General features: G+C 42.0%; 1 protein-coding gene across 2 annotated transcripts in view; it reads right to left on the reverse strand.

The window, feature by feature from the left end:
* Positions 1 to 24,003, reverse strand: part of RAVER2 (ribonucleoprotein, PTB binding 2) — a 42,227-nt gene extending 18,224 nt beyond the window's left edge. Inside the window, exons 1-4 of one of the 2 annotated variants that reach the window (XM_082227588.1) lie at positions 23,714 to 24,003; positions 9,760 to 9,826; positions 6,258 to 6,727; positions 3,068 to 3,259 (exon numbers count right to left, since the gene is read on the reverse strand). In XM_082227588.1, the coding sequence (XP_082083714.1) occupies positions 3,068 to 3,259; positions 6,258 to 6,727; positions 9,760 to 9,826; positions 23,714 to 23,911 (927 nt within the window). In that variant the 5' untranslated portion in view covers positions 23,912 to 24,003. The remainder of the gene's footprint in view (positions 1 to 3,067; positions 3,260 to 6,257; positions 6,728 to 9,759; positions 9,827 to 23,713) is intronic. The other variant, XM_082227587.1, reaches the window with a different exon arrangement.
* Between the last annotated feature and the right edge of the window lie 743 nt (positions 24,004 to 24,746).

Here is a 24,746-nt window from a genome sequence, read left to right on the forward strand (position 1 = left end):
ATTTTCCCTTTTAGCCATTTAGATTTCAATTACTGCATATACGCTTATTAAGGGTAAGGATCTGTGGCTGCAAGGGGCATCACTTAATGAACATTTACAAATAGGCAATCTTATTTTTTACTCTGGAGCTTCCAAGCAGTCATGATAAGAGACAGTAAGATGAGCAGGCTGTCTTAATTATATGCACTGTCAAAGCTAATAAAAAAATATTAACTGTAATCTGATGGTCTTTTACAAATAAGCCTCTCAAGCTCGGGTTCCCAAATGTTTTTGGACTACCACTCCCATCATCCCTGACTGCTGCCCCTGTTGCCTATGGATGATGGGAGTGGCAGTCCAACAAAATATGGGAACCCAAAGTTGAGAAAGGCTGTGATAGATACTCAAAACTGGTCTAAGAAAATATTTAACCAAAGACAAAACTACCTATGTATTATCACAATGAAAATATTCAAAGATAACATGAAGTCCCCTTAACTATTTCACTGCTACTCTATAAAAAAACCCCTACAATGTTGCTTATTGAAAATACATGTCAACCAATCAATCACTAGATTATGTTACTCATATCTTTCTATATCTGCCAACACCACTGATATAGACACTTTTAAACTTTTCCTTCCTTCCACATCACTGTATTGTACCTGTCTTTGTTAATTCAGTACTTTTCAACAGGGCCCATTTTATATTTAATCCTTAACACAAGGCATAACCTTAAACCACACCAAATCATTGGTCCATTAGTATTATCTAATTTTAATTGGCAGCGGTTCTCCAGGGTTCTAGACAACCCTATATGGAGTTGCCAGAGATTAAAATTGGGACCATTTGGTATTAGAGAGCATTGAGTCATGTGACCTTAAACATTTACTTCCAAAGGAAGGAGGAACAATACTTGTGCATTAGGCGCAGTTCAATTAGCACCAATTTCCACCAAGTATGGAAGCATAATTCTAACACAACTTTGACACACACAACCCAACTGTGCGTATTTGACTTCAAAAGATGTCTAATCTGTCTAAAATTTCAAGAAAACGAGCAGCCAATATTTGCTGTCTTCTGGAACTAAGACTAATACCGGATTTTACTACAGAATATCTTTTATCAGCAAGACCACATGATCACTACCACCAATCTGAATTGCAGCTTAACACACTGCTTCACTGCAACAGGCCATGGTCTCTCACAGTGAGAAGAGATCCCAGTTTCAGATCAAGGTATTGAGCCTGACTGCCAGTGTGAAAGTGTTCCAGCTTGAGAAAGATGGGCGTGTAAAACCATGGTTCTTTTTTATTCAGTGCACATTTATCTATTGATATCATTTTATTTTGATGAAGGAATCAATGTTTGTATGTGTGTAACTTCCTAGTGAACTCTTAACTGTTCCAACAAAATAGAGTCTTCATGAAAGGCCTGGTCACACAGACAATTCTCCTCGTGAGAGGACTGTGAAATCAGAAACTGGAAAATTTCCAATTTTCCAATGGGTTACCAGTGGGTTACAAGAGCACACACATCCAAGAACAAAGGAGTTGAGATTTTAGCAGCCTGTTTCTCAGCATGTCAGCATTCTAATAAAAAATAAAACTCTGTTTTTCTCATTTTGAGGTATTATTGGGCTGTGCTTCAGTGGTTTCATATGCAAAATGGAATACCAAGGTTCTTCGTTTGAAAAAAATCTGGCTGCCATCGTAGATGTAGGTGATATGCAAGGCTTTTGCATCAGGGTCCAGTATATGAGTGCCAAAGTTGCTTTGCCCTACATGGCATCTTGCTCTTCTTTTGTTTATCAAGCCATATTCTACTCCACATTACTCATTTCTGCTACCTATTGCTTTCATTCTTGCTTTCGATTGCCATGTCATACTGGGCATTGCCAGAAGATTAAAAATTGGGTGAGAGGGAAAAGAACAGTATGTCCTAAGGAAGTTTGTGAGCCACTATTACATACGCAGTGGGAATTCATTCTGATCTAAGGCTGCATACAAAAATCACAACTTCCAGTAATACCTCGCTACCCAACATTCCGAGGAATAATCTCTTATGACAAGCAAGGCATCAAAGCCTCACTCCTCATCAAGCATGAAATTAAGCCAACTCCACTATCCTGAAATTGTTGTATACTTCTCCGCTTTTTGGTCAGTACCATGCCTACTAGCACCGCCTGTTTTTAAAATGGCATAGCACTCTCTTACGGAAGCAATTCTTTCCAAAATTGCTTAACTACAGTGCTCTGAAGCATCAGACAAAACTCAATAACTACCCTCTCTGGTCTTTTTGTTTTTAAATACCAGAGTTTAGACAAAATTAGGTAGCTAGACCTAATCCAGCAAGGGGAACATTCTGGGGATATATACAGGTCCCTTTGTCTCAAATTTCAGGAGAGATTTTATTGGCTTGTAGTTCAGCAAAAAATTGCAGGAATCACCATATACACTAGTGATGCAAACAAGGTGGGAGAGAAAACCTGGGAAAACCACAGTGTTTGTATCTAAGAACAGTTTTATCAGGAGCCCAGTTAAGAAGTAAACCAAATTGTGACTTAGCAAGAATGAGGAGCTGTGTGAGTTTCCATGGAGAAAACCACAACCGCTTTACTCCTCCGCAACTTCTGTCGCTGCCATGCTACGCAGAACTAAGTAATGATTTGGTTTAGTTCTACACACAAATATGGGCTCCTGGGTTGCCTCACTCTCAACAAACTATGAGTCTTAACCAAGGTTTGTTCATGGCTTACTGCTCACCGTTCCTTTCTGGGAGACAAACTATGAGCACAAGTTTACACGTAATGCTAAGCCATAATTTTGGTAGCTAAGCAGCAAAGCAGCCATGATTTGTCACATGCTCGTTCATTCTTGCCAAGTCAAGAATGGGTATCTGCATACTTGTTCGTTCTTGCTAAATCATGACTTGGGTCAGCACTATGTATGAACAAAGCCACTAATTGCCTACCATGCCCAAAGATACAGCCATCATATAAATCATATAATTCAGTTTTTTATGTCCAGGGTCCTAAATGCATTTGTCACATGTTTTTCCTTTGTGGGGGTGTGGTAGAGTCTCTTACCATGCGTTGTGCTGCTATAAGTGTAGCAAGAGTTCCACGCCCTGGAGCTCCCGGAGCACAATAAGATACATGCACTCTCTTCTCTCTGAAAGTCAAGCCATCTGTGCCTTGCTGGACTTCCTCTGCCTGCTCTGCTGTCTCATACTCAACGACTGCAAAGCCATCAACCGAGCTATCTTCATCCTGAGCAAGCTGAAGGGACATTTCACAACACAATGAATGAAGTACATGCTCTCTATATCAGTTTCCAGACAGCGCTATATCCTTCCACCTCAAGCACGAACCACCTGTGAAAAATACTAAGTAATGTGTTTCTAAGACCAGATTAACATTGCTGATCACTCCTCCCTCCAAGCTAAATTTATACACAAATATTTTGCAGATGACAGCCACACAGAACTGTACTTGAATTACTGCTGCCCTACCATCTAATCTCATGAAGAACTTGAGCTATGAAATAAATTTGACAGTTATTTTATGGAGCATTAAGGGACGGAATTAAACTGGGGATTATTTTGAAACCATGGGCACATTCCCCCGCCCCCCGCCCTTGCATTTCTTTCCTAGGGGTGAGGAATACTAATTTTTTTCACGTACAGTTCTGCTGAAAAGTTTTGCATTTTAAATAATATGAAAAACTGCAGTGGCGACATCTGCAAAATTCAATGAAATTCTAGCTGGTGGTATATATTTAGTTTTGACACCTCAGTTATTGGCGGAGGTACAGGAAACCAACTGCTTTGCACACGTGCAAATGTTAGTTTCCTTGCTTCTTTGCAGGATTGCAGCGGTCTCCCAAAAACGAACCAGAAGCTGCCTTTTAAATAGCCATGTTACAAAAGCTGTTTGCGTTTCACTAGAGGGGAGAGTTATGCTGCACTAAAGGAGAAGGAGAAGGGGAAAGACCTTGATATGTGGCCAGAGGAAAGAATTTGGCACATGTACCCTTCTGGATCATCACCAACAACTTAAGACTTATTTCAGTAGCCTTTACTGTCACATAAGTATTCCCTAGGAAGATATGGATGGCATCAGTTTTATGTAATTATCGAATCGACTAGTGAAAAGCAGGGATTGTTTGTTGGATACAACGTCCAACCAGTGTTACAAAGCTTAGTAATACAATTAACATATGTTACAAATAAAAATAGTAAAATGAATAAAAACTAGCTGCATTTCTATAGATCTTGAAGGTTCCACATTGAACTAATTCACTTGTAGCCCATTTTCAAAACACCTAAAACAATTTTGTCTCACAGGAAATATAGAGCTCATCAGGGCTTATTTCATGCCAGCTGAAAGCTTCTGCCCTTTGATAAACATGTAGCAGCTGTTTATTCTGTCTTATGGAATCACTCTAGAACAACATTAAAAACATAATAGGTATAATCAACCGGTGCAAACCCTATCAAAATGCATTGAAGGTTCATAATAAACCATGCCTATCAACCAAAAATATCCTAAAATATATCCTTATGCCACAAAGGATGCTGTAAAAAAACACACCAACCCAACATATTTATATACTTAGATAATAATATTGTGACAGGTCAAAGAGATAGGAAGCAGTGTACATTCTTCCAAAACTACATGTAAACAAAACTGGAATAATGTTTAGAAAAAAATAACATCTGTGACTAAACAGCCCACAGCTGAAATAGTCTAAGACAAAGAGAAGGGGCTAGTTTAAATTAGTTTAAAAGGAAGAGGTAGGGAAGAAAGAAAAATATTAAATATAAGGATGTTTCTCAGCACACTGGAAATAACTATGAACACATGGAACAGTCTTGTGGCATCTAGACCAGTATACTGATCACCGTGGTCTCAAGCAGCAGCTCTTTTAAGTTCTCGCTTTCAATATATTTTTAACTGGAAATCCTGGAGCTTAAGTCTGGCACCTTCTCCATGCAAACATATACTCTATCAGTGTTTCCCAACCAGTGTTCCGCGGCACACTACTGTGCCGTGAGACATTAGCTGGTGTGCCGTGGGAGGGAGGCGGGCGAGTCGGGCGGTGAGAGGCGGCGGCGGCGAGGATCCGCGTCGAGCCGGGGGCGGCTCCGCGGTGGTGGTGCCGAGCGGCGGGGCAGCGAGTGCAAAAGGGAGGAGCGCGAGACAGCGGAGGAGGAGGAGGCCGGCATGTCCGGGCAGCAGCAGCAACAACAGCAGCAGCAACTCCCGGCGACGGCTCCTCAAGCCCGGCCGCCGCCCCCTCCTCCGCCTGCTATCGCCGCCACCACCACAACAGCCGCCGCCGCCTCAGTTGCCGCCGTCCCTCAGTCCCTCGCTCTGCTGCCTCCTCCCACCCCCAAAGCTTGGAGGTTCCCCGGCAAGGGGGAGGGAAAAAACTTTCACTTTCGTGCGTCCCTCCCGGCGTGACGCTGCGCGCTGACGTCACGGGGCGGGGCTTTAATGGTGGTGTGCCGCGAGATTTTTTTTCAGTAAACAGGTGTGCCGTTGCCCAAAAAAGTTTGGGAAACACTGCTCTACCCACTGAGCTATAGTCCCCTCTCCAATACTATAAACAAGCAGTATTAAATTGTCTAATCCCATTCACCCCCTTCAAAACAAAGGTGATGTTCTTGCCCCTGTCTTTTCTAGAATCCAAAGCGATTGCAAACTTAAGTCTATTGGGGGGGGGCAGACAACAGAGACTTTTCTGGAATCTTGAAAAATCTTTAAAATCTTGCGGCAGAGGTTTTCATGAATTAGAGACAACTTCATAAGATGTCTCAATTGCTTTCCTCAGTCGGTAGGTTATCTTTACCAATTTACAGTAAACGATTTCTAAATTCCAATTTGGGGGTTCTAAAATATAACATTTTTATATATACTGAGGGAGCTTTATTCTGTTGTTTCCGACTCCCCTCCCCTGAAATACCTGAAACTCTAAGATTTATAAGTGAAAGTTTAAAATGTTTCCCAGAGTTGCTTCCTAAAACAGAAATTCTGTAAATGCAAGGAAGTGGCCCAGATGACCTTTTGCATAATCTTCAGGTGACTAATGCAGGCCAGCCATACCCTAATAAACCTTTATACTACTATTGGAGCTGTTACAAGCGTACTATAATCATTCACCAGCTTGAACATATTAAGCTAAAAATCAAACAAAGGAAAGTCCATGTAAGGTGAGTAGTCAAACCACACAGCCCCCAAAGACAAGAGCTGTGGCTTTAAAACTCCTACATACCTGATAAAACACAGGGTTATATTTCGATGAAAAGGTTTGCATCAGATCCTCTGCATCTGTGTAGTCTGTAGGGAGGTTTTCCACACAAAGGCACTTTGAATGTATGAGTTCTGGAGTTAACTGATTGACATCCATCCACTGAGCAAAAAGGGCATTCCCACCTACTTGTTTCCCTAGAAGGTCCAACCTAGCTTTAGCTGCAGAATCCTTTTTCATGTATTCCACAAAACCATAGCCCTTCGAATACCCAGTGATTTCACTATAAATCAAAAAGTGTCTTTCAACATTGCCATAGGGCCGCACCAACTCTTCAAACTCTTGCAATGTATAGGAGCGTGGTAAATTGGTAATGCAGAGCAGGGCATCGGTTGGCTGAAGTTGCACTGAGATTTCTTTTCCTCGAAGGGAGTATTGGTGAAACAACCGTATTGCATTCTGAGCCTGCTCTCCATTCAGTAAAGTAACAAAAGCTGGAAGACAGTAAAAACAGCAACAGATATTTACATAGTCTACCACAATTCATCTTCAGCAACAATGTTGGCTTCTTGGATGAGCCTCAGAGCAAGGAAAGTACCGGCATTTATTACAAAGTTGGTGGTTGACTTTTGTGATGCCCCAAGATCACGATAAAATAAAACAATGGTTAGTGTAAAATGTAAATCAGGGCCTATTGCTTTTTCTTCTTCTTCTTCCTCAATTCTGAATCAAAGTAAGGGTTTGAGAATTCACTGTTACAGTTCTCTTCACTCACAGAAAGTGGATGTTCCACTCTCACAAATGTAAGTCATATCCACGTTATATATTTAAAGCACACAACTTTCCCAAAGAATCCTGGGGGGTGTAGTTTGTTAAGAATGCTAAGAATTACAGCTCTGCGAAAGATAAACTACAGTTCCCAGGATTCATTTTGGGGAAGCCATGTCCATTTCCCCGTAATCCCCTATTTAAAAATATGAGGCCTTTTCTAAGGGTTCCCCAACCCTCCGGATGAGGCTTTTTAGGGGACTGTTGGAGAGGAAGATCCCCTTGCCACCACCCTAAACATAGATAGTTCCCAGTTCTATAATAATATTGTTTATATACTAATCACAGTACAGTAGTACCTCGGGTTACATACACTTCAGGTTACATACGCTTCAGGTTACAGACTCCGCTAACCCAGAAATAGTACCTCGGGTTAAGAACTTTGCTTCAGGATGAGAACGGAAATTGTGCTCCGGCGGCGTGGCAACAGCAGGAGGCCCCATTAGCTAAAGTGGTGCTTCAGGTTAAGAACAGTTTCGGGTTAAGAACAGACCTCCGGAACAAATTAAGTACTTAACCCGAGGTACCACCGTACAAGCAAGGCTTACTTAGAAAATATTCTTTGTGTTTACTATGTGAGGGAATACTTTAAATATTATTAGTAGTGTGGTCAATAGCTCAAAACAAACACACCTGTATAATGTTAAGTAAAAACCAAGTAACATGGGATGTACCTATTAATTCCATGCCCCCTCCTCCCTCACCATGTGCTTTGTCAAAAATTGCCATGATGTGTCTGTGGGGGTGATTGTGCTGCCTCATGCGCTGTAACCTTTTAGAGTTATTGCTGACATATCATATTTCAATAGAGCCTTTTCCTGAAATTCAATTCCAGGAAGCTCTGGTTGCAAGATTATGGTTTAAAACAGAAAACATCTTTTATTCCAGATTGCCTATTAATCATCTGCTTCTACTGAACACCGAAGCTCAAGTAGAAGTGAAACTGAGTGGAAAGATGATACCACTGAGAATCAGGAATGCTAACATTTTCTTTCAAGCCTGAATAATCAGAGGTTACACTATCCTCAAGTCTAAAAGGTTTACTAAATAAATTATAAGCATAGTGACACTTTTTTTAAAAAAGCAGGTTTAACTGAATCGTAGCTGGGACCATCTTATACTAATTAAGCACACAGATAGATAGATTAGAGTAAGTATTACTGTATCATTAAGGCTTTGGTCTAGATACCAGCTATGCAAAGCTTTCTTATAACTTGCAATATGTTTTGTAATTGAAGGGAAACAGCTGTTTCCTCATAAAACTTCTGTATTGCACAATTTGACCAATCAGGATGTGTGATACCACCACCCTTATATATTCTGTTATTCATCCATAAATATTTTTTACATATATATATATATATATATATATATGTACAATTCATATTCTAGAAAATATGGTAGCAATAAGTAGTGAAACTGAAACGAAGTAAGTGTGATGCTTATAAACTACTAATTCCTATTTTGCTCAAAGGAATTATATTATGATGCCTACAAACTACAATACCATTAAGAAGTCTAACCACTGCATGGTGGGGACAATTTACATTTTTGGGAGGCGACAGTAAGCCCTTCCTATAAGCTGCCACCACCACTGCCCTGCCACCATTAGACTTAGGAGGCAAAGCTTCCATTGGTGACAATGGAAGCTTTTGATCTAAGCCGAATTGCCCCATGGGGACAGGAGAAGGAGAGGCGCAAGAAAGGGAGGGAGAGAGCAAAAAGGGAGGGAGAGAAGAGGAGGAGGAAAGAGAGGTCTTTGTGTATATGTGAACAGATTAACGCAATGAGTGGCAGGGAGAGAGTTGATGGTGAATGGGTGATGACTGATGCAGTGCAAGTTTGTGTGGGAGAGAGAAAGAAGAGAAAAAGAGTTGGGCAGAGGGCCTTCTCGGTGGTAGCACCCACCCTCCCATCAGATGTCAAGGAAATGGAAAACTATCTGACTTTTAGAAGACATCTGAAGGCAGCCCTGTTTAGGGAAGTTTTTAATGTTTGATGTTTTATTGTGCTTTTAATATTCTGCTGGGAGCCACCCAGAGTGGCTGGGGAAACCCAGCCAGATGTGCGGGGTACAAATAATAAATTCTTATTCTTATTGGGGGTGGCTCCGGCTTTACCCACTTTGGCTTTGGCCTCACTCACTGCTGGTGTTTAGTCCTTGAGTTAAACAGGAAGGAAGGAAGCCCTGCTTTTCATACTAAATAAATTGTGTTGTTGAACGTGAATATAAGACCAATGAAAGACTTCTGATTAAACCAAAGGAAATTCAAGGCAGTTCTGATAATATTGAAATAATTGAATCGGGCAACATTTCCGTACTCCTTGCACACACAAGAGGTTCCAATGCACATGCTAAGTTCCTATGCAAACAATGGGATAACAGACATGGGGAGTGTCAGTTTCAGAATCCTTCAAGGCTCATTCATATAGCATTAAACCACAGCTTTGCATTATGTGTGAACAAGGGCACTGAAGTCACAGTTTAACTACATGTGTGTCTTATGGACTTAACTAGCTCTGTATGCAAAATCTTATAGTCCTAGTTCTCTGCCATGGGCGTAAACTCTTTTTGTGTGTGTGTATACACACACACACACACACACACACACAAACACATCACTTGTTTTTAACTGGTTTTTTAAGCTGTAAGCAATGTGTGGAAGGTGACTAATAAATAATACTTCTTGGTTCTTACCTGTTCTTTTATTTTTGTCCACATAACAGTACTTCAATTCAAAGTCTTTTAATAAATTATGGATTTCCTGGGGAGGTGGCAAAAGAAAAAAACAACACAATCCATCAGAAGAAACGCAGTGAACTGAACATTTTTATTTTAATGTTAAGGTTTTTGAATTGTTCCAAATAAAGAATTACTCCATAGACATACTGCTATACAAAACATTAATTAGGAATCAATATGAGTGAGCACTCACTTCAACCACAAGCTCTGTCCTTTGAAAAGTGGAATTCCTAGAGTAGTTACTTTTTGCCTAATGAAAAAAAGAACTATAAAAGGCTGGCATACTGAGTTGCCAGATAAGGATGATGTAGAACACTGCTAATAATGCAACTCAATGGTATTTATTCTGCATTGTACAGCAAAACTGCTTCTGTTTAAAATGAAATCTCTTACTGAGATAGATTGCCTTGTTCTTCACAGAAATGAAATATCAAAAATATAATTTTTGATCCAAACTTCAGCAGTCACATTTTATTGAAAGATACAGCATTAAACACCATGTCAATAAGTAGTTAGCAATATCTAAAGTCATAGGGGAAAGTCTGCGTGCTCCCAAATTTTATTGTGTGCTTCTACAACACACCAAGACTACATTCTGAAACTGTGCATCATACCATTGCAAACAAGGTCACAGAGAAGTATAATTAGAGAACACAATTATTTTCAGCATTTCAATGAACTTACGCAGTACTACTCTTATAATGCATTTTCCCTCCTCTATAATTAGGCAATTCTGTGCACATCCCTGAGGAATTCAGCAGCTAGCACCTGTTTCACAGGTGCTAAATGCTTCTTATTTTTTTCCAAGGGGTGTTGCATCCTCTTCCTGTTGTGTACGGAAAAGGAACATGTGATTCTCCTCTCTTGTCAATGACTTAGAAATTGGGTTGGGGGTCAATGGGAACTTTATAGACTCACCAGAGGGACAATAAACTCAGAGATTTAGAGACAAGGCAATGTATATAGATACCATATTTGGGCTGGTAAAATCAAGATAGTTCCAGAAGGGACATGAGATTTTCCTCATCAAAGAAGAATATGCTGAGCCTGTTGGCATAACAGGCTTATTCCATAGTTAATGGTTGACTGTGAATGCACACCATTCTGGGCTGTTTTGCTTTCTCCCTGCAATTGCATAGGGGAAACTCACCACAACTCCTGGCTTAATGCTATGCCTGAACCAGTATTTGCTCCCAATAAACCACAATCTGTAAACTAAGGTTTGTTTTACTATGGTATATGAACTGAGTCATTTTGTGGAGGGGTAATACAGAAAGTAAAGTTCACAGAAAGTTTACTTCAAGAAATGCAATGATGAGAAAATGCTAAGATGTCTGAACTATATGACATTACAAAACTGTTAATCTGAGCTTTAGAAGAAAAGGAAAATAGGTGATTATAGCCACAACAAACAGGGGCTGCAAAACCTCGTGCTTAAGGAAAGTACCGTATTTTTCGCTCCATAAGATGCACCTGACCATAAGATGCACCTAGTTTTTAGAGGAGGAAAACAAGAAAAAAAATATTCTGAACAAAACAGTGTATGTATGATTTTTATGGTTCATGCTGTGGCCACAGACATGTGATTTGACAGTGAGTTTGTGGTAGCCCAATGAAAAATCCTGAGAATCCATGTGGATCCATGCTTTGTAACCACGTTTTTGCGCCATTGCGGCCCCACGCAACAGTGGGTGCGTGATTTTTTTTGGTGCACTCTGTAGCCATGGACATGCTATGTGATCTGATGTTGAATTTGGGGTGACCCAATGTAAAAATCCTGAGGATCCATGGGCTTTTACCTCCCCCGTCCCAGGCAGCCTCCTTTATCGCTAGCGTCCCTTATCTCCCTCCCGATCGCTTGCCGATCAGCTGCTTCCTTTCAACACCCCCTTCCCTCGTTTGCCTTAGTGTCTTTTCCTTAGCTGGAGCAGTTTTTTGCTCCTCCTTTTCTTCTAATTTCTCTTCTCATTGCTTTAGTCTTCCTGTCTCCTCTCCTTGCAAGTTCGCTGTCTTTACCTCCCCCCCTCCCAGGCAGCCTACTTTATTGCTAGCGTCCCTTATCTCCCTCCCGATCGCTTGTGGATCAGCGGCTTTGTTTCAACATCCACTTCCCTCTTTCAAGAAAAAAAAGAAGAAAAAAAAGAGCATGATCTGCTTTTTGCCCCTGTGCAATTCGGCTCCAGGGACTACGCATTCGCTCCATAAGACACACAGACATTTCCCCTTACTTTTTAGGAAGAAAAAAGTGTGTCTTACGGAGCGAAAAATACGGTAGTTTAGAAGAGAAAGGAAAGGTGAAAAATGTAATGATGAAACAATACAGTGGTACCTCGGGTTACAGAGGCTTCAGGTTACAGACTCCGCTAACCCAGAAATAGTACCTCAGGTTAAGAACTTTGCTTCAGGATGAAAACAGAAACCGTGCTCCGGCGACGCGGCAGCAACAGGAGGCCCCATTAGCTAAAGTGGTGCCTCAGGTTAAGAACAGACCTCCAGAACAAATTAAGTTCTTAACCCGAGGTACCACTGTAGTGGAATCCCACAGCACAGGAAGAGATACATAGATACTGATTATTATAAAAATAATTAGGTCTACTTTGGGGGTGTAAACAAGCACTATTATTTAATTTATGAGTCTCTTCTTGCAAAACAATTTACAACTAAAAACACTGGTTTGCATCCAGAGAAGTCATATAGCACAAGGACTTCATCCTGTGCATTGGAACTTCATCTCCTCCCCCTCCCCCCATGCTTCACAGGGTTGTGTGGTGGGATGGAAGGCAGGGCAGATTTGGGGGAGCTCACAGGAAAAGGAGAGAGGAAGTTCCCCAGCACAGGCAAAATTCCTTGTGCCAACTAGAATCATAGAGTTGGAAGAGACCACAAGGGCCATCGAGTCCAACTAGATACAACCATTATTAGTATTTGTTTTTTGTTTCTTTTGTTTTGGTTTTTTTTGCTACTTTTAATACAACTTCCAAATAACAATCTATCCAAACCATAATCTAATGCTACTTTCATATTCATTGCCCATTTATGTTGCACTGTTCAGTTTATTTTGATTTCAGTTTATGGTTGGCATAGCTGCTGCTTCTCCTGGTGTATCTAGTGTGTGATCTGTATCAGAATTTCAACCTGACTAGGAGTCGACCTGCACATTGTGGAACACTGTTTTCAATTAATGTGCAACTGGCTATGTCTCTTCCTTTTAAAAAGAGCATTTGGTATGGCCTCCCAATCTAGGTCAGGACTGCTGTGCTGGAGGAGAGTTTAACCATTTCCTGCTGGGCCATTTGCTACCAGAAATCACCCCTGATGTGGCTATTTGCCCTTCAAATAGCACCTTTGGAACAATAATCAGTTTCGTATGGAGATTTTGATTCGGAAAACTATACAAGGGAGGCCTGTGCTACCCTCCCAGTCTACCCACAGATTTTTCTAAAGCAGGTATGGCTTACTTGTGATGCTCCAAATGTCGTTGGACTGTATGACCATGATTGATGGGAGATTAAGAACAACATCTGGAGGCACCAAAGGTTAGCCAGCCCTGTTCTACAGAAAGACGTGGCAAATTTTACTTACTGATTAAATTTTTATTCTGTCTTTCCTCCCGAAACAACAAAACATAAAAGAACAACGCAAAAGCAATAAAATATCCTCACAGGTTAAAGAATTTCAAAGTTGCCAGGAACAGTATCTTTCAGCCACCAATGGCTGGTTGAACAGAAATGTTCTTTAAATTCCACATGTTAATAATAATGTTAATTATGAGCAAGACAGATGTACCACACCAGGGAGAGGAACTGTGACCAAGAAGGCCCTGTTGTTGCATTAAAAACAATGAGTACTTTTGGCCCTAATCAGACTGATTATGATATATTTACACACTCACTCTGCCTTGAGGGTCTCCAATGAAACTGAATTTGTTACAACACCATCCTTCTACTCTACAAAGTGCCCTAGATCACAACACACTCCCACCTTGCCAATCTGCTAATTCAATATACATAGCTTAGTGGGTAATAGGGGTTTGATCTGAATAGGATCAAGTGTATTCTTTTTAGTCAGATTGGATACTAGTCTCTTATTTCATCGGTTAACAGCTGTCAAATGCTGTGTTAATAAAACATGATGCTGCTCCTCAGGCTATCTACATACACTGATAGTATGTTATTGCTACTACTCAGCAATCCAATACATCTGCCTTATGGTGGGTTATATGCAAGGGGGGGGGGGAAGAGTTGTGACCAGAATGGGGATTCTGACTGGCATAGGGAGATGAGAGAAAGGCACATTTCTTTGGAGTCTTAAATCATCATCACTAAAGTGAAGGAATGGTCAGTACACAACCAATTTGTTATGTGTAAATATATATTTGATGTTTACAGAAGGTTGAAAGCATGCCTGAAACTCACACATGCATCTTCTGAAATTTGTCAACACACATCATTCCCCTTGGAGTACCCATCAAATAAAAACAATCCCTAGCTGACACCTATAAAACAATATTTTTAAAAATGATTCACTCACTAAAATGATCGGCTAAGCCTGTCTCTATATATAGGAATTTGTTATGCTTTCTGGCAAGTAGTACTGTACTTTAAACAATGGCCTAGCTAGCACGGCATGGCAAACCAAATTCACAGCTGCTTTGCTCTTCCTCAGTCCTTTTTTACTGCCACTCCATGCTGAGCTAGACCAGCATGTTGCCTGAGCACGAGCTTATAATAGAATCACAGAGTTAGAAGGGACCATGAGGGTCATCTAGTTCAACCCCCTGCAATGAAGGAATCTTTTGCCCAATGTGGGGCTCACACCCGCAACCCTAAGATTAAGAGTCTCATGCTCTACTGACTGAGCTATTATGCTCAACTTATCTCCTCAACTAACCACAAGCTGCAGCCTAGAACAAACCTTGGCTTCGGTTAATGGTTAGAAAGGGGAGAGCTTAAACCATGAGCCCAGGTTTGGGCAACACGCTAAGTAAAATGTGGCTTAGCTCAGTGTACCACGGAATTAATAGAAGTACCAGGAAGGAGCAAAGTGGCTTCTCTGCAGGGGGTTGTGTGATTCCCCAAATGCATAGTTTGGCTTACTGCATCATGCAAACCAGGCCAATATTCTACAACAGGAGTGGGGAGCCTCCAGTCCATGGATATAATTAGGCCCGACAGGGGTTCTAGTTACCCATTAATCACACCCCCTTGACCCACACAACTAACATCACTCCCAATTGTGCATTAGCAAGGAATACTGATTGGCAGTGAGCGCGAGCCTGCTGGCATCATCTGCACTACTGGGTTCTGCATGGGGAACTTGGCAATGCAACTGACCCCTGCCCAAAGTGGGGCATGGCGAATTCCAGCAGGCTTGAAGCTGCCACCTTTCAGCTGATAGGTGGCAACTCCAAGGTAGTTGACCAGCTGACAGGCAGCAGCTTCAGGCCTTGCTTAGCTTGGATTTTCTTTTGCAATACAGCTTGCCACTCTCCACAGGGAAGAATTGGCCAGCTGATTTCAGAGTGATGCCAGGTGGGTTGGGCAAAGTTAAGAACCCAGGACTCAGGCTTCTGGAAACCCAGTTCCCCATTCCTGCTGTACAACCTGACAATGTTAGCACACTTTTAAACAGGGCTGCTAGAGTCTGCCTCCTGACCTGTGAAGTGTTTCTTTGAGAACTCCAAATAAGAAAGAAGATTCAGGAATGCTATTTTCCAAAAGGAATGCATATTCTCACATGTGTCTTGGGAGCTAAATTAGTGTCTTGCTTGCAGTGCAACACTATTCAACAGTCACATTATTTATCATCCACATCTATCCCACTATTCTTCCAAGGAGTCTAGGAATAAATAGAGCTACCTAATTTTTCACCCTCGTAGCAACCCTGTGATCAGGATGGTGAGGTAGGAAGCTCTCCAGGGTCACTCAATTAGCTCTGCAGCTGAGTGAGGATTTTATCCATGGTCACCCCAATTCAAACCCCATACTCTACCCACACTCTGATCTCAGTTCTCATCTCAAATAGTACCTTCTTCTTCACTACTGACAGCTAGATCACCAACCCACTACTACAAAGTACTTTCTGTTAAGTTAATTTATAACCTTTGACTTTAAGAGAACGAAATCAGCTTAACTCCCAATACACCAGCTTAACTAGTGTGGGAAAAGGCCGATCGGTCTCTTTTAGCTTCTTGACAGCTAGCTGTGCTGCCCACATTATTACAAAGAGAGAAAGTAGATAGCTATAAGAAGACTTTCTTACTATCCCATGCTACAACGAGAGGATCCCATCTTTTTGTTTATTTCCTGCAAAGCTAAACATAGCCTTTGGCCATTAGTTAGCATATGTACTTCTTCAGTCTGCTAGTTAGACAGCATAAGAGGCACCAGCAAAATCATAGCAGCATCCTTTATGAAAAGGAACCAGAATTAGAAGACTGCTCACTACAATGCCAGCAGATAAATAAAAGCTTGCACTGGCTGCCCATTTGCTATCAGGCCAGGTTCAAGGCCCTTAATAATTTGGGTCCAGGTTGCCAAAAGAAGTGACTGATCCCTTATACCCCTACCCAGTCACTGGGGTCTTCATGTGAGCCTCTGTAAGTGGTCCCCCGTGGCTCAAGATGTTGGCTTATATCCACCAGGAGCCATATGTTCAGTGTTTTGTAGGACTCTCTTCCTGTTGAGGTCAGAGAGGCCCCCTCCCTCTTAAATATCCAGCACCTACTGAAGACTTTAAAAAATAAATAAATTAGTGGGCATTTTAACAACTGAAATTCTGATTTTATAGCTTTAACTAACTTTTATCTTCATTGCATTGAGTTACTTGTACACCACTTAGAGATTATTGTAGTTAAGTGGTACAGAATATACATTTTTAAAATAAAATAAATAAATAAATACTACAATGAACAGGAAGTATAGTTCTGAGGCAAATGACTTTAACTATGAAAAATGCAGCTTGTGACACTAAGCAGAGATGCGAAAGTGCGCATGAATGTTTTATCAACTACTACATTTTATATTTTCTAACCTATCATATAAAGTCCACTTTTGAATGTTAGCTCATAAAAATGCTAAATCATAGTCAGATTTCTAATGTACCAAGCAAACTATGATACTTTCAAGAGCTTATGTGTTCTCACAATTACGTATTTCTAGGAAAAGGCAAATGCAGTCGTGTTGAAGCAGCAGCAAAGATGAGTATCTGCTATTTTGCAGTCAGTTGGGGGGGGGAGCTTGCTTTTTCATTAAAGGGACTTTTCTAATTGAGGCTGACTTTAAAAAATATATTCCAGAACTAAAAGCTATGCTTCCACAAGACTAAAGATTAACAGTTTCCCATTTTCAAATGCCAAGAAACAGAAGTATGTATCACAACAAGGCTACCAGAAAACATTTCCAAAACAAGTGCAAATGATAAAATATGGCAATTTGGTTTCAAATGCATATATAAGGCATCATTCTCTCAACTAGTGAGTGTTGGTGGCTCAGTGCCTATCAGTGTGAAACACTCCCTGCCTCCAAATAAAGTATCAGTTTCTACATAAAGAAGAGAATGGTCTCCATGTATCTAGAGGTTTCCCTAGAACAGATAATCAGATGTCTGTAAAATTAAAAGTGTATATTTAAAAATAGACGGACAAGGATCTATGAGCTTCCAGGACTTACAGATGAAATTGAGTATAGAGACACAATGTTGGAATAACTCAAGCCAGTCCATTGCAAGCCAGCAGAAAGGACTCCAGTCTAAGTGCCCTTTCCCACTGGCTAGTCCAATAGTGATATATGAGTTTCAGTTGATGTAGTCTGAGGATTTAGATAAGGCCATGGATCTTTGCACCACTTGGCTTACAAAGTCTAGCAGGATGGGCCAGGGAGGCTCCATATGCCTCATTATAAGAGGGAACAGTTCTTCCCTACCTCAAGGAATGGAGGTGAATCCAATTCTAAAGAAACTTTCCCGGGACCAATAAAATATAAACAACTAAAGGCTGGTGGTCCATCTTTTCATACCAAGTGGACCACAAAAGTACTTTGACATGGAACCTGCAGGCCACACACTGCCTTGTTGTGCAGGGGCAGTGAACGAAGTCAAAAGTTGGTGTTGGCGCGCGTGCACACACACACACACACACACAGTCCTTGTGCTGCTTTCCCAAAGCTGGCTAACATAAGTGTTGGGCTTTAAGAAAGAGGCACAAGGCTCTAGCAGGGTCACAGAGCCCTCTCAGCTCCTTCCCAAAGCTGGGGAAGCACTAACTAGGTTTTGTGATGGAGGCTGGAGCCCTCATGTCTCCTTACCAAAGCCCAAGCACTTCGATAACCCAGCCTTTGAGGGCCGCCAAAAGAGGTAGTGAGGGCTGCATGCGGCCTGGACCACCCTGGGCTAGTGGCAAATGCTCCCTCCTTGGGCAATGTCCTGGAGTGGCTGGTTGCTGAACTGATCCAGCTCATCTTGAAGAAACTAATTTTCTGGATAAATTTCAATAGTGGAACAGACCTGGTTCTGGCACCAAGACCGCATTGGTCACCCTTTTGGATGACCTGTGCCAGGAAAATGACATGAAGAACACAACCCCATCAGGTCTACTGGCCCTCTAGGTGACTTCCAGTACCATCATGCTCTTATTTGGGTGTTTGGTACCAGGTAGTGGTGCTGGGGGGATTTTTCAGCTTCAAGGAGCTTGACCTATGGGGTTCCACAGGGGCCAATGCTATTCCTTGTGCTGTTTAATATCTACATGAAACTGCTGAGAGGGACAATCGGTAGTTATGGAATGTGCTGTCACCAATATGCAGATGGCACATAACTTTATTTGTCCTTTTCGTCAGCTGTGATGGTGGTAGCAGATGTTCTTGGCAGGTGCCTCAACATAGTAATGCACTGGATGAGAGTCAATATATTCAGGTGTAATCCAGACAAAATGGAGATGTTAGTGGGTTAGTGGGTCATCCCTGAATCTGTATAGCTTGGATTCAACCAGTTCTGGATGGGGTTGCACTTCCCCTGAAAGATGCAGCTCAAAGCTCCTGGATTTATCACTGAAGGAACCTGTGGCCTCCATGGCACTGAAATACAGTTCACCAGCTCTATCTTGGATGGATATAACCTGGCATCAGGGATCTACAATCTAATCACCTCCTGTCTGTATTACTGTGCTATTTGATGGTCTTCCCCTGAGCAAGGTCTGGAAACATCTGCCAGTGGAACATTAAGCAGTGGTGTTGCTTAACTGAGACATGGCATCTTGAGCATATTTACACCAGTTTTTACTCACTTGTAGTGGCTGCCAGCACATTTCTGAACCCAATTCAAAGGTTCTGCAAGCTCAACTTGTGTCCATTGTACAATATTTTTGGCACAATGTGAAGACATTTCTTCCCTCCCCCATGTTTTTCAGTAGTTTTATTTATCTTAACAGTCACCTGGTTTTAAGGGTTTTAGAGTTTTATTATTCTTTGCTAAAAGTTTTTAGTTGTTTCTTAGCGGATTTTTTATGTTGGTGATGTGGTATGGAGAATCTTCTATGTATAAGTTTTGTAATACTGTTCCACGTTTTGGGGACGTAATTAGGTATTATATATTTTTGTATTTCTGAATCTGTGTTTTCATAAGTCACCTGGAAGGACCAGTGCAGATGACACAAAAATCCAGAAATGAATAATAATAAATAATTGATGAAGACTGGCTAATGGGCCAGTTAAACAAAGACAGAGGTCGTGTAAAGCAGGAACAAATGTTTGTTATTAGCTTATAAAGAATGAAACCCCAAACACTACAAGCTGAATCTATAGTTCCCTAAAGGAAAACTACATTCAAGTACAGTCCAATCCTATGCCTCATTACTTGAAGACCTACTGACCTAAACAGGACCTATAACTGCAACCCATGTACAAACATGCCACTCAGTAAGAGAAGTTTACATGTGAATGTCCTTCTGGATCAGAAACCATGTATGCAGATTAGATGCACCGTGGTACATATCCAGAGAAAAATCATTAGTTCTGTCTTGAAACGTGGATTTCTACATGTCCAGTAATTGTCTTCAGCCAGTGCTTTCTCACAATACCTTGTTGTGCTTAACTATCTCGGGCTTCATCCGTTTACATTTCGTTCACATACATGGTTAAAAAAAATACAGTAAACAGCACTGAAGCACCATCCTTCACAAGAAACAGAAGGTTTAAGGAGAATAAAGTCTATTGCTTTTTAAATTATCATCTAAATTATTCTTGTTCTGAGGCTGCAATATTTTCAAAAGCAAAATATATTTAGACACCATGTGTTTACTCCTATCTACGTGTAATCCAATATTCCGATGAATATCCAAGAAAGCCTGGATAAAGAATGAGCTTAAAGAATACTCAGACAGCATGGCTAATGAAAATGAAAACATCTTGGCAGTGAAATCCTTTTTTGGTAACAATCCCTGCAATCCTATTGCAAGTTTCTATTACAAGGACTATTTGGACCACGAAGACATATGTCCTAAAATTACTTTTCAGCACAGCATAGCAGCTTGACTCCCTCTTAGGGAAAAACACTTGAACCTGTTTTCCTGTCAGAAAGTACATACTTTTAAGGAATATTTTAATCTATTGCAAGCAATTATTCTTACAGGACAAGGAGCAGCCTGAATACATATTTGCCATCCTCTATCTATGCTCGTTCAGACAGTGTAGTTCCTTATGTGGCCAAAACAGCACTGACCATGAACAAGGGAGAAGTATCAGCAGATTAGGGGAAGTATAGAAATGTTTTTAAAGTATATATATATGGGGGACTTGGGAGACTCAGCCACCCACGAAGAATGCTCAGTGAGCATGGAAAACTGAGTACTAAAGACAGAAAAGTTGAAGATAACGGAGCAGAAACTTCTGAAAGAAGCTCTAACTAGCTGGCTGGAACCTCAACAATGCGATATTTTGTTGAAGGTCTCACTTATTTTAAAACCAATTAATAATCCCCAGAATGCTAATTGGAAAGCTGAAACCTAAAATGGCTTACAGTATGATTCTACGCATGTTTGCTTAAGCAGCAAGTCCCACTGAGTTCAATGGACCTTACTTCAAAGGAAGTTGCTGTGACATTTTTAAGGCCTTCCTTGTACAGTGGTATCTCAGGTTACATACACTTCCGGTTACATACGCTTCAGGTTACAGACTCCGCTAACCCAGAAATAAGTGCTTCAGGTTAAGAACTTTGCTTCAGGATGAGAACAGAAATCGGGCTCCGGCAGCGCGGCAGCAGCAGGAGGCCCCATTAGCTAAAGTGGTGCTTCAGGTTAAGAACAGTTTCAGGTTAAGTACAAACATCCGGAACGAATTAAGTACTTAACGTGAGATACCACTGTATCCATATATGATCAACATTATGTGTAATATCCAATGTTAACCATACTCAGATTTAAGTCAATTGATTTTTGGGTGGTCTTTTCAGGGAAAGAGTTAGTTAGATTTCACCCTGTAAGTTCCACTGAAACCAGAAAAATATGTACTTCTATCTGAGGCTGAAGGCAGACCATAGACAAGTTGCAGAAGCAATTCTTTCCCATGGTGCACACATATATTTCTTTTGTCTCACTGTCACTCCTGGTAAAACAGATTCTGAAAGTTCTCTTAAGTAGGGTGATGGTGGACAGTGTATGGGGTTTACAATTGGCACACCTGTGATCTTAAAATCGGAATTGTCTATTGATGTCCACATTGAGTTGAGCTTTTGTATTTTGAATGCCTCCTCATCCATGCATAGGGCAAAATAGGAACACAACAGGTTTCAATGGTTTTTTTTTTATCATATCCACTTCACAGCAAATGAAAGGAACTGGCACAGTCTCTGCAAGATGTTAATCTGGTTTGATTTATGGCCTCGTTCTTAGTGTTCACCTTTCCTGTATTTTAACTTATTGCAAGTTGATATGAAACTTATTTTTAAAAAGCAATGAATACATTTAATAAAAAATAACAATAAATGGAACATTTTGCACTCTATTATAAAGATGCCAGACTTTGGAACTTTCTACTTGGTACTTGACAGAACAGAGTATTATTGTCTTCTTTTTATCACTCATTTTCATTATCCACAGACTCATTCAGCGACATTTATTAGCTTGCTCATGATAGAATCTTTGCCTTTAACTTGCCAACGCCTTACTATTTTAACAGTAATGCATTTCATTAGAAGTGTGTCCCTACCACTAGTAAACATTTTATGCATATCAATACAGTGATTTTCTGGGGACTAATAGCCTCTTTAAAACTCAATTCTGTATAACCTACCTCCACCCACTAAAGCAAAGCACACAGAGATTGTCATTGAACAAGGCAACTTGTTCAGCATTCGGGAACATAACAGGAGCTAGAAAGTCCTGGTTAATTTGCATGTTTTATTGGATGATATTGACCACTTATAACTGGATATGACATGGGTTTATTATACTTTTATTCCAAAACTGTAAATGTTAGAGGAACTTGAGTCTGCCTTTGCAAAAACCTCTTATCTTGAGTTGGAAATCTATGACAACTTAAAGCAATAAAATTTAATCCCAGTTCTACTTCTTTATTGTTTTCCCAAACTTTCCCCAATATTCAGATGCACCTGCGCAATCATGAAGACTACAAATCTGTTACTTAATGGAAAACAATAATTTCTAACAGTGCCCAAAAGGCTTAAAAAGATAACTCCAAAAACCTTCTGTTGGCTATCCATGTCTGTATCTTCTCGTTGAACTACTGTACAACCTTTGCAACAGAACATAGCTAGTCTACACAAGAGTTAGAAAAGCCAAGGGGGAAGAAAGAAAAACAGCTTCAGCTATCTATTCCAGTTGTGTCATTGATGATAGCAATGGGAAGCAATTTAGAATGTGTACGTTCTTTAGTCAATAAAATAAAACTCTTACAAAACTTTCCTCCACCTACCCTACAGGCATATATTCTTGGTGAGTGATTATGAAAAATAAATAAAAAAGATGGTTTCAGCAACAGTAAAAACAATAAACAAATTGGGGAGGATGAGAACATACAAGTGCTTTTTCCAAAGGCAAAAAAAAAGGCACAGACAGGATGTTGAACAAAATCTCATCTGCTTTCCGAATAGGAGAACAAGAAGCAATGCCCATTTTGTTTTGCTTCTTTTCTCCTATTATGGCTGCCTTTTGACTTTCTTTATTCAGGGATGGGAGTTCCTGCTGAGCTGCTGCTCATGCCACCAAGTGTAAAGTATAATCCCAACACAGGGCAACAAGCAAACTTCCTATCCACAGCACTGTATCCATTGCAATAAAGCGAAAGACAACTCCGCATGTATTGCTGCTAAGAAAGCGAGAGAGGAGTGTTCCTCCTTAACTCCCTCCAGCCCACAATCCCTCCTAGAACTTTCAAGACTTATGTTTCTGCATGTGTTGCCTTTAAACCAATTATAGAGACGCGCCCTCTCTCCCACTATCTCAGGAGATGAATGACGATACCTACCCACCTGGGTCACTTATCATTACCTGCAAAGTTCTGGAATCTTATTATTCCCTACATTAAAAGGGGGGGGGGACCCTCCCCTTCTTCTTCCATTTTGGAGAGGATGTGCCTCTACATGCCTCCCTCCCAGCCCAGTCAGCTCCGTTATCCCTGGCAAGTTCTAAATTACCTCTTCCCTGCCTAGAGACGATGCACCCCCGGGACATCTTTTCTCTCCCCACGGGCTCCCGTCACGCTCCCTGAGTGACCAACTCCGCGTGACCAAGCTCCTTCCACAGCTGCAACCCATTAACTCTCGGCTCCAGCCCCGGGGAAAGCGGGGGGCCCGTGGCTCGTCCTCGCCCCCCCCTCCGCCGCCCCTCCGAGGGCTCTGCCCCGAGCTGCGCTCCCCACGCGCCGCGAGGGAAGGGGAGAAATGGGGGCGTTTCGCTCACCTGGCTGCTGCTCTCGGCGGGCAGGTTCCTCAGCAGGATCTTGCGCCTGTTGCTCAGCTCCCGCCTGGTTCCGCGCAGCCTGCGGGCGACCTCCTCGGGGGCCAGAGCGCGAGGCGTGCCCCCCGCCGCCGCCGCGCCCTCCGACTCCCCCAGAGTCCCGGGCAGCTCGGCGCCGCTGGACCCCGACGATGCCGCCATCTTGCCGGCCCGGACGCGAACGCAGCTCTCACACCGCCCGGGGGGTGGAGGCAGCGAGTGGGGGAAGAGAGCCAGTCGGGGCGGGCTGGGCTTGGGTCTGGGGCGGCGGCAGGGGGCGGGAGCCTGGGGAGGCGGGAGCTGGGCGCCACCCCGCGCGCAGGACCCAGCAGCCACGCTGCATACAAAGGGAGGAGAGGAGGACGGTCTCGCCCGCCTCCGCCTTCCCCTCGCGCCCCCAGACATGCCCCCTAACCTCTCAAGTACATCCCTGCACTCTTGCTGCCTCTGCTTCGCCTCAGAATCACACCCAACCACAGTCACAGCGCTGTTTGGCGTGGTTGGGTTTGGGGGTTTTTCGGTCGAAAGAAAATGATAACACACTTTTGCTAGGTCGCTTAAAGAACAAACGCCGTTGTTTTCGGAAACAGGCGCGGCTGCTCTTATTTGGAACTGCAGCGCTGCGAGCCGGGCGAGCACGACTAGCTTTTCCCCTTTGCTAACCCTTTAATTAATAAATAGCCGGGTTTCCTACCTCGAGCAGCTGCGTAAGAGCGCGCGAAGTGGAAGGCAAAGGGCAATTCGCCAGCAGTCGAGATGCAACGGGGAGGTGGGGCGGGGGGGGGAGCAGTGCCTGTTGCGCTGCATATGCAGCTCGCAGAAAACGGGGCGAGTTGAAATGGAAGTGAGCTCGGCTACAGTCATATGCATACTTGTTTGGAAGTACGTCTCATTGAACTCCAAAAGACTTACTTCGAAGCAGGCCGGCATACAATGCACCGTTTGGCCAGAACGTGGTGTTACAATGGCACTCTAAAAGCCATTTCTCGTGCGCGTT

The sequence above is a fragment of the Podarcis vaucheri genome (genome assembly GCF_965113315.1).
Source record: "Podarcis vaucheri genome assembly, chromosome: 6".
Taxonomy (NCBI): domain Eukaryota; kingdom Metazoa; phylum Chordata; class Lepidosauria; order Squamata; family Lacertidae; genus Podarcis; species Podarcis vaucheri.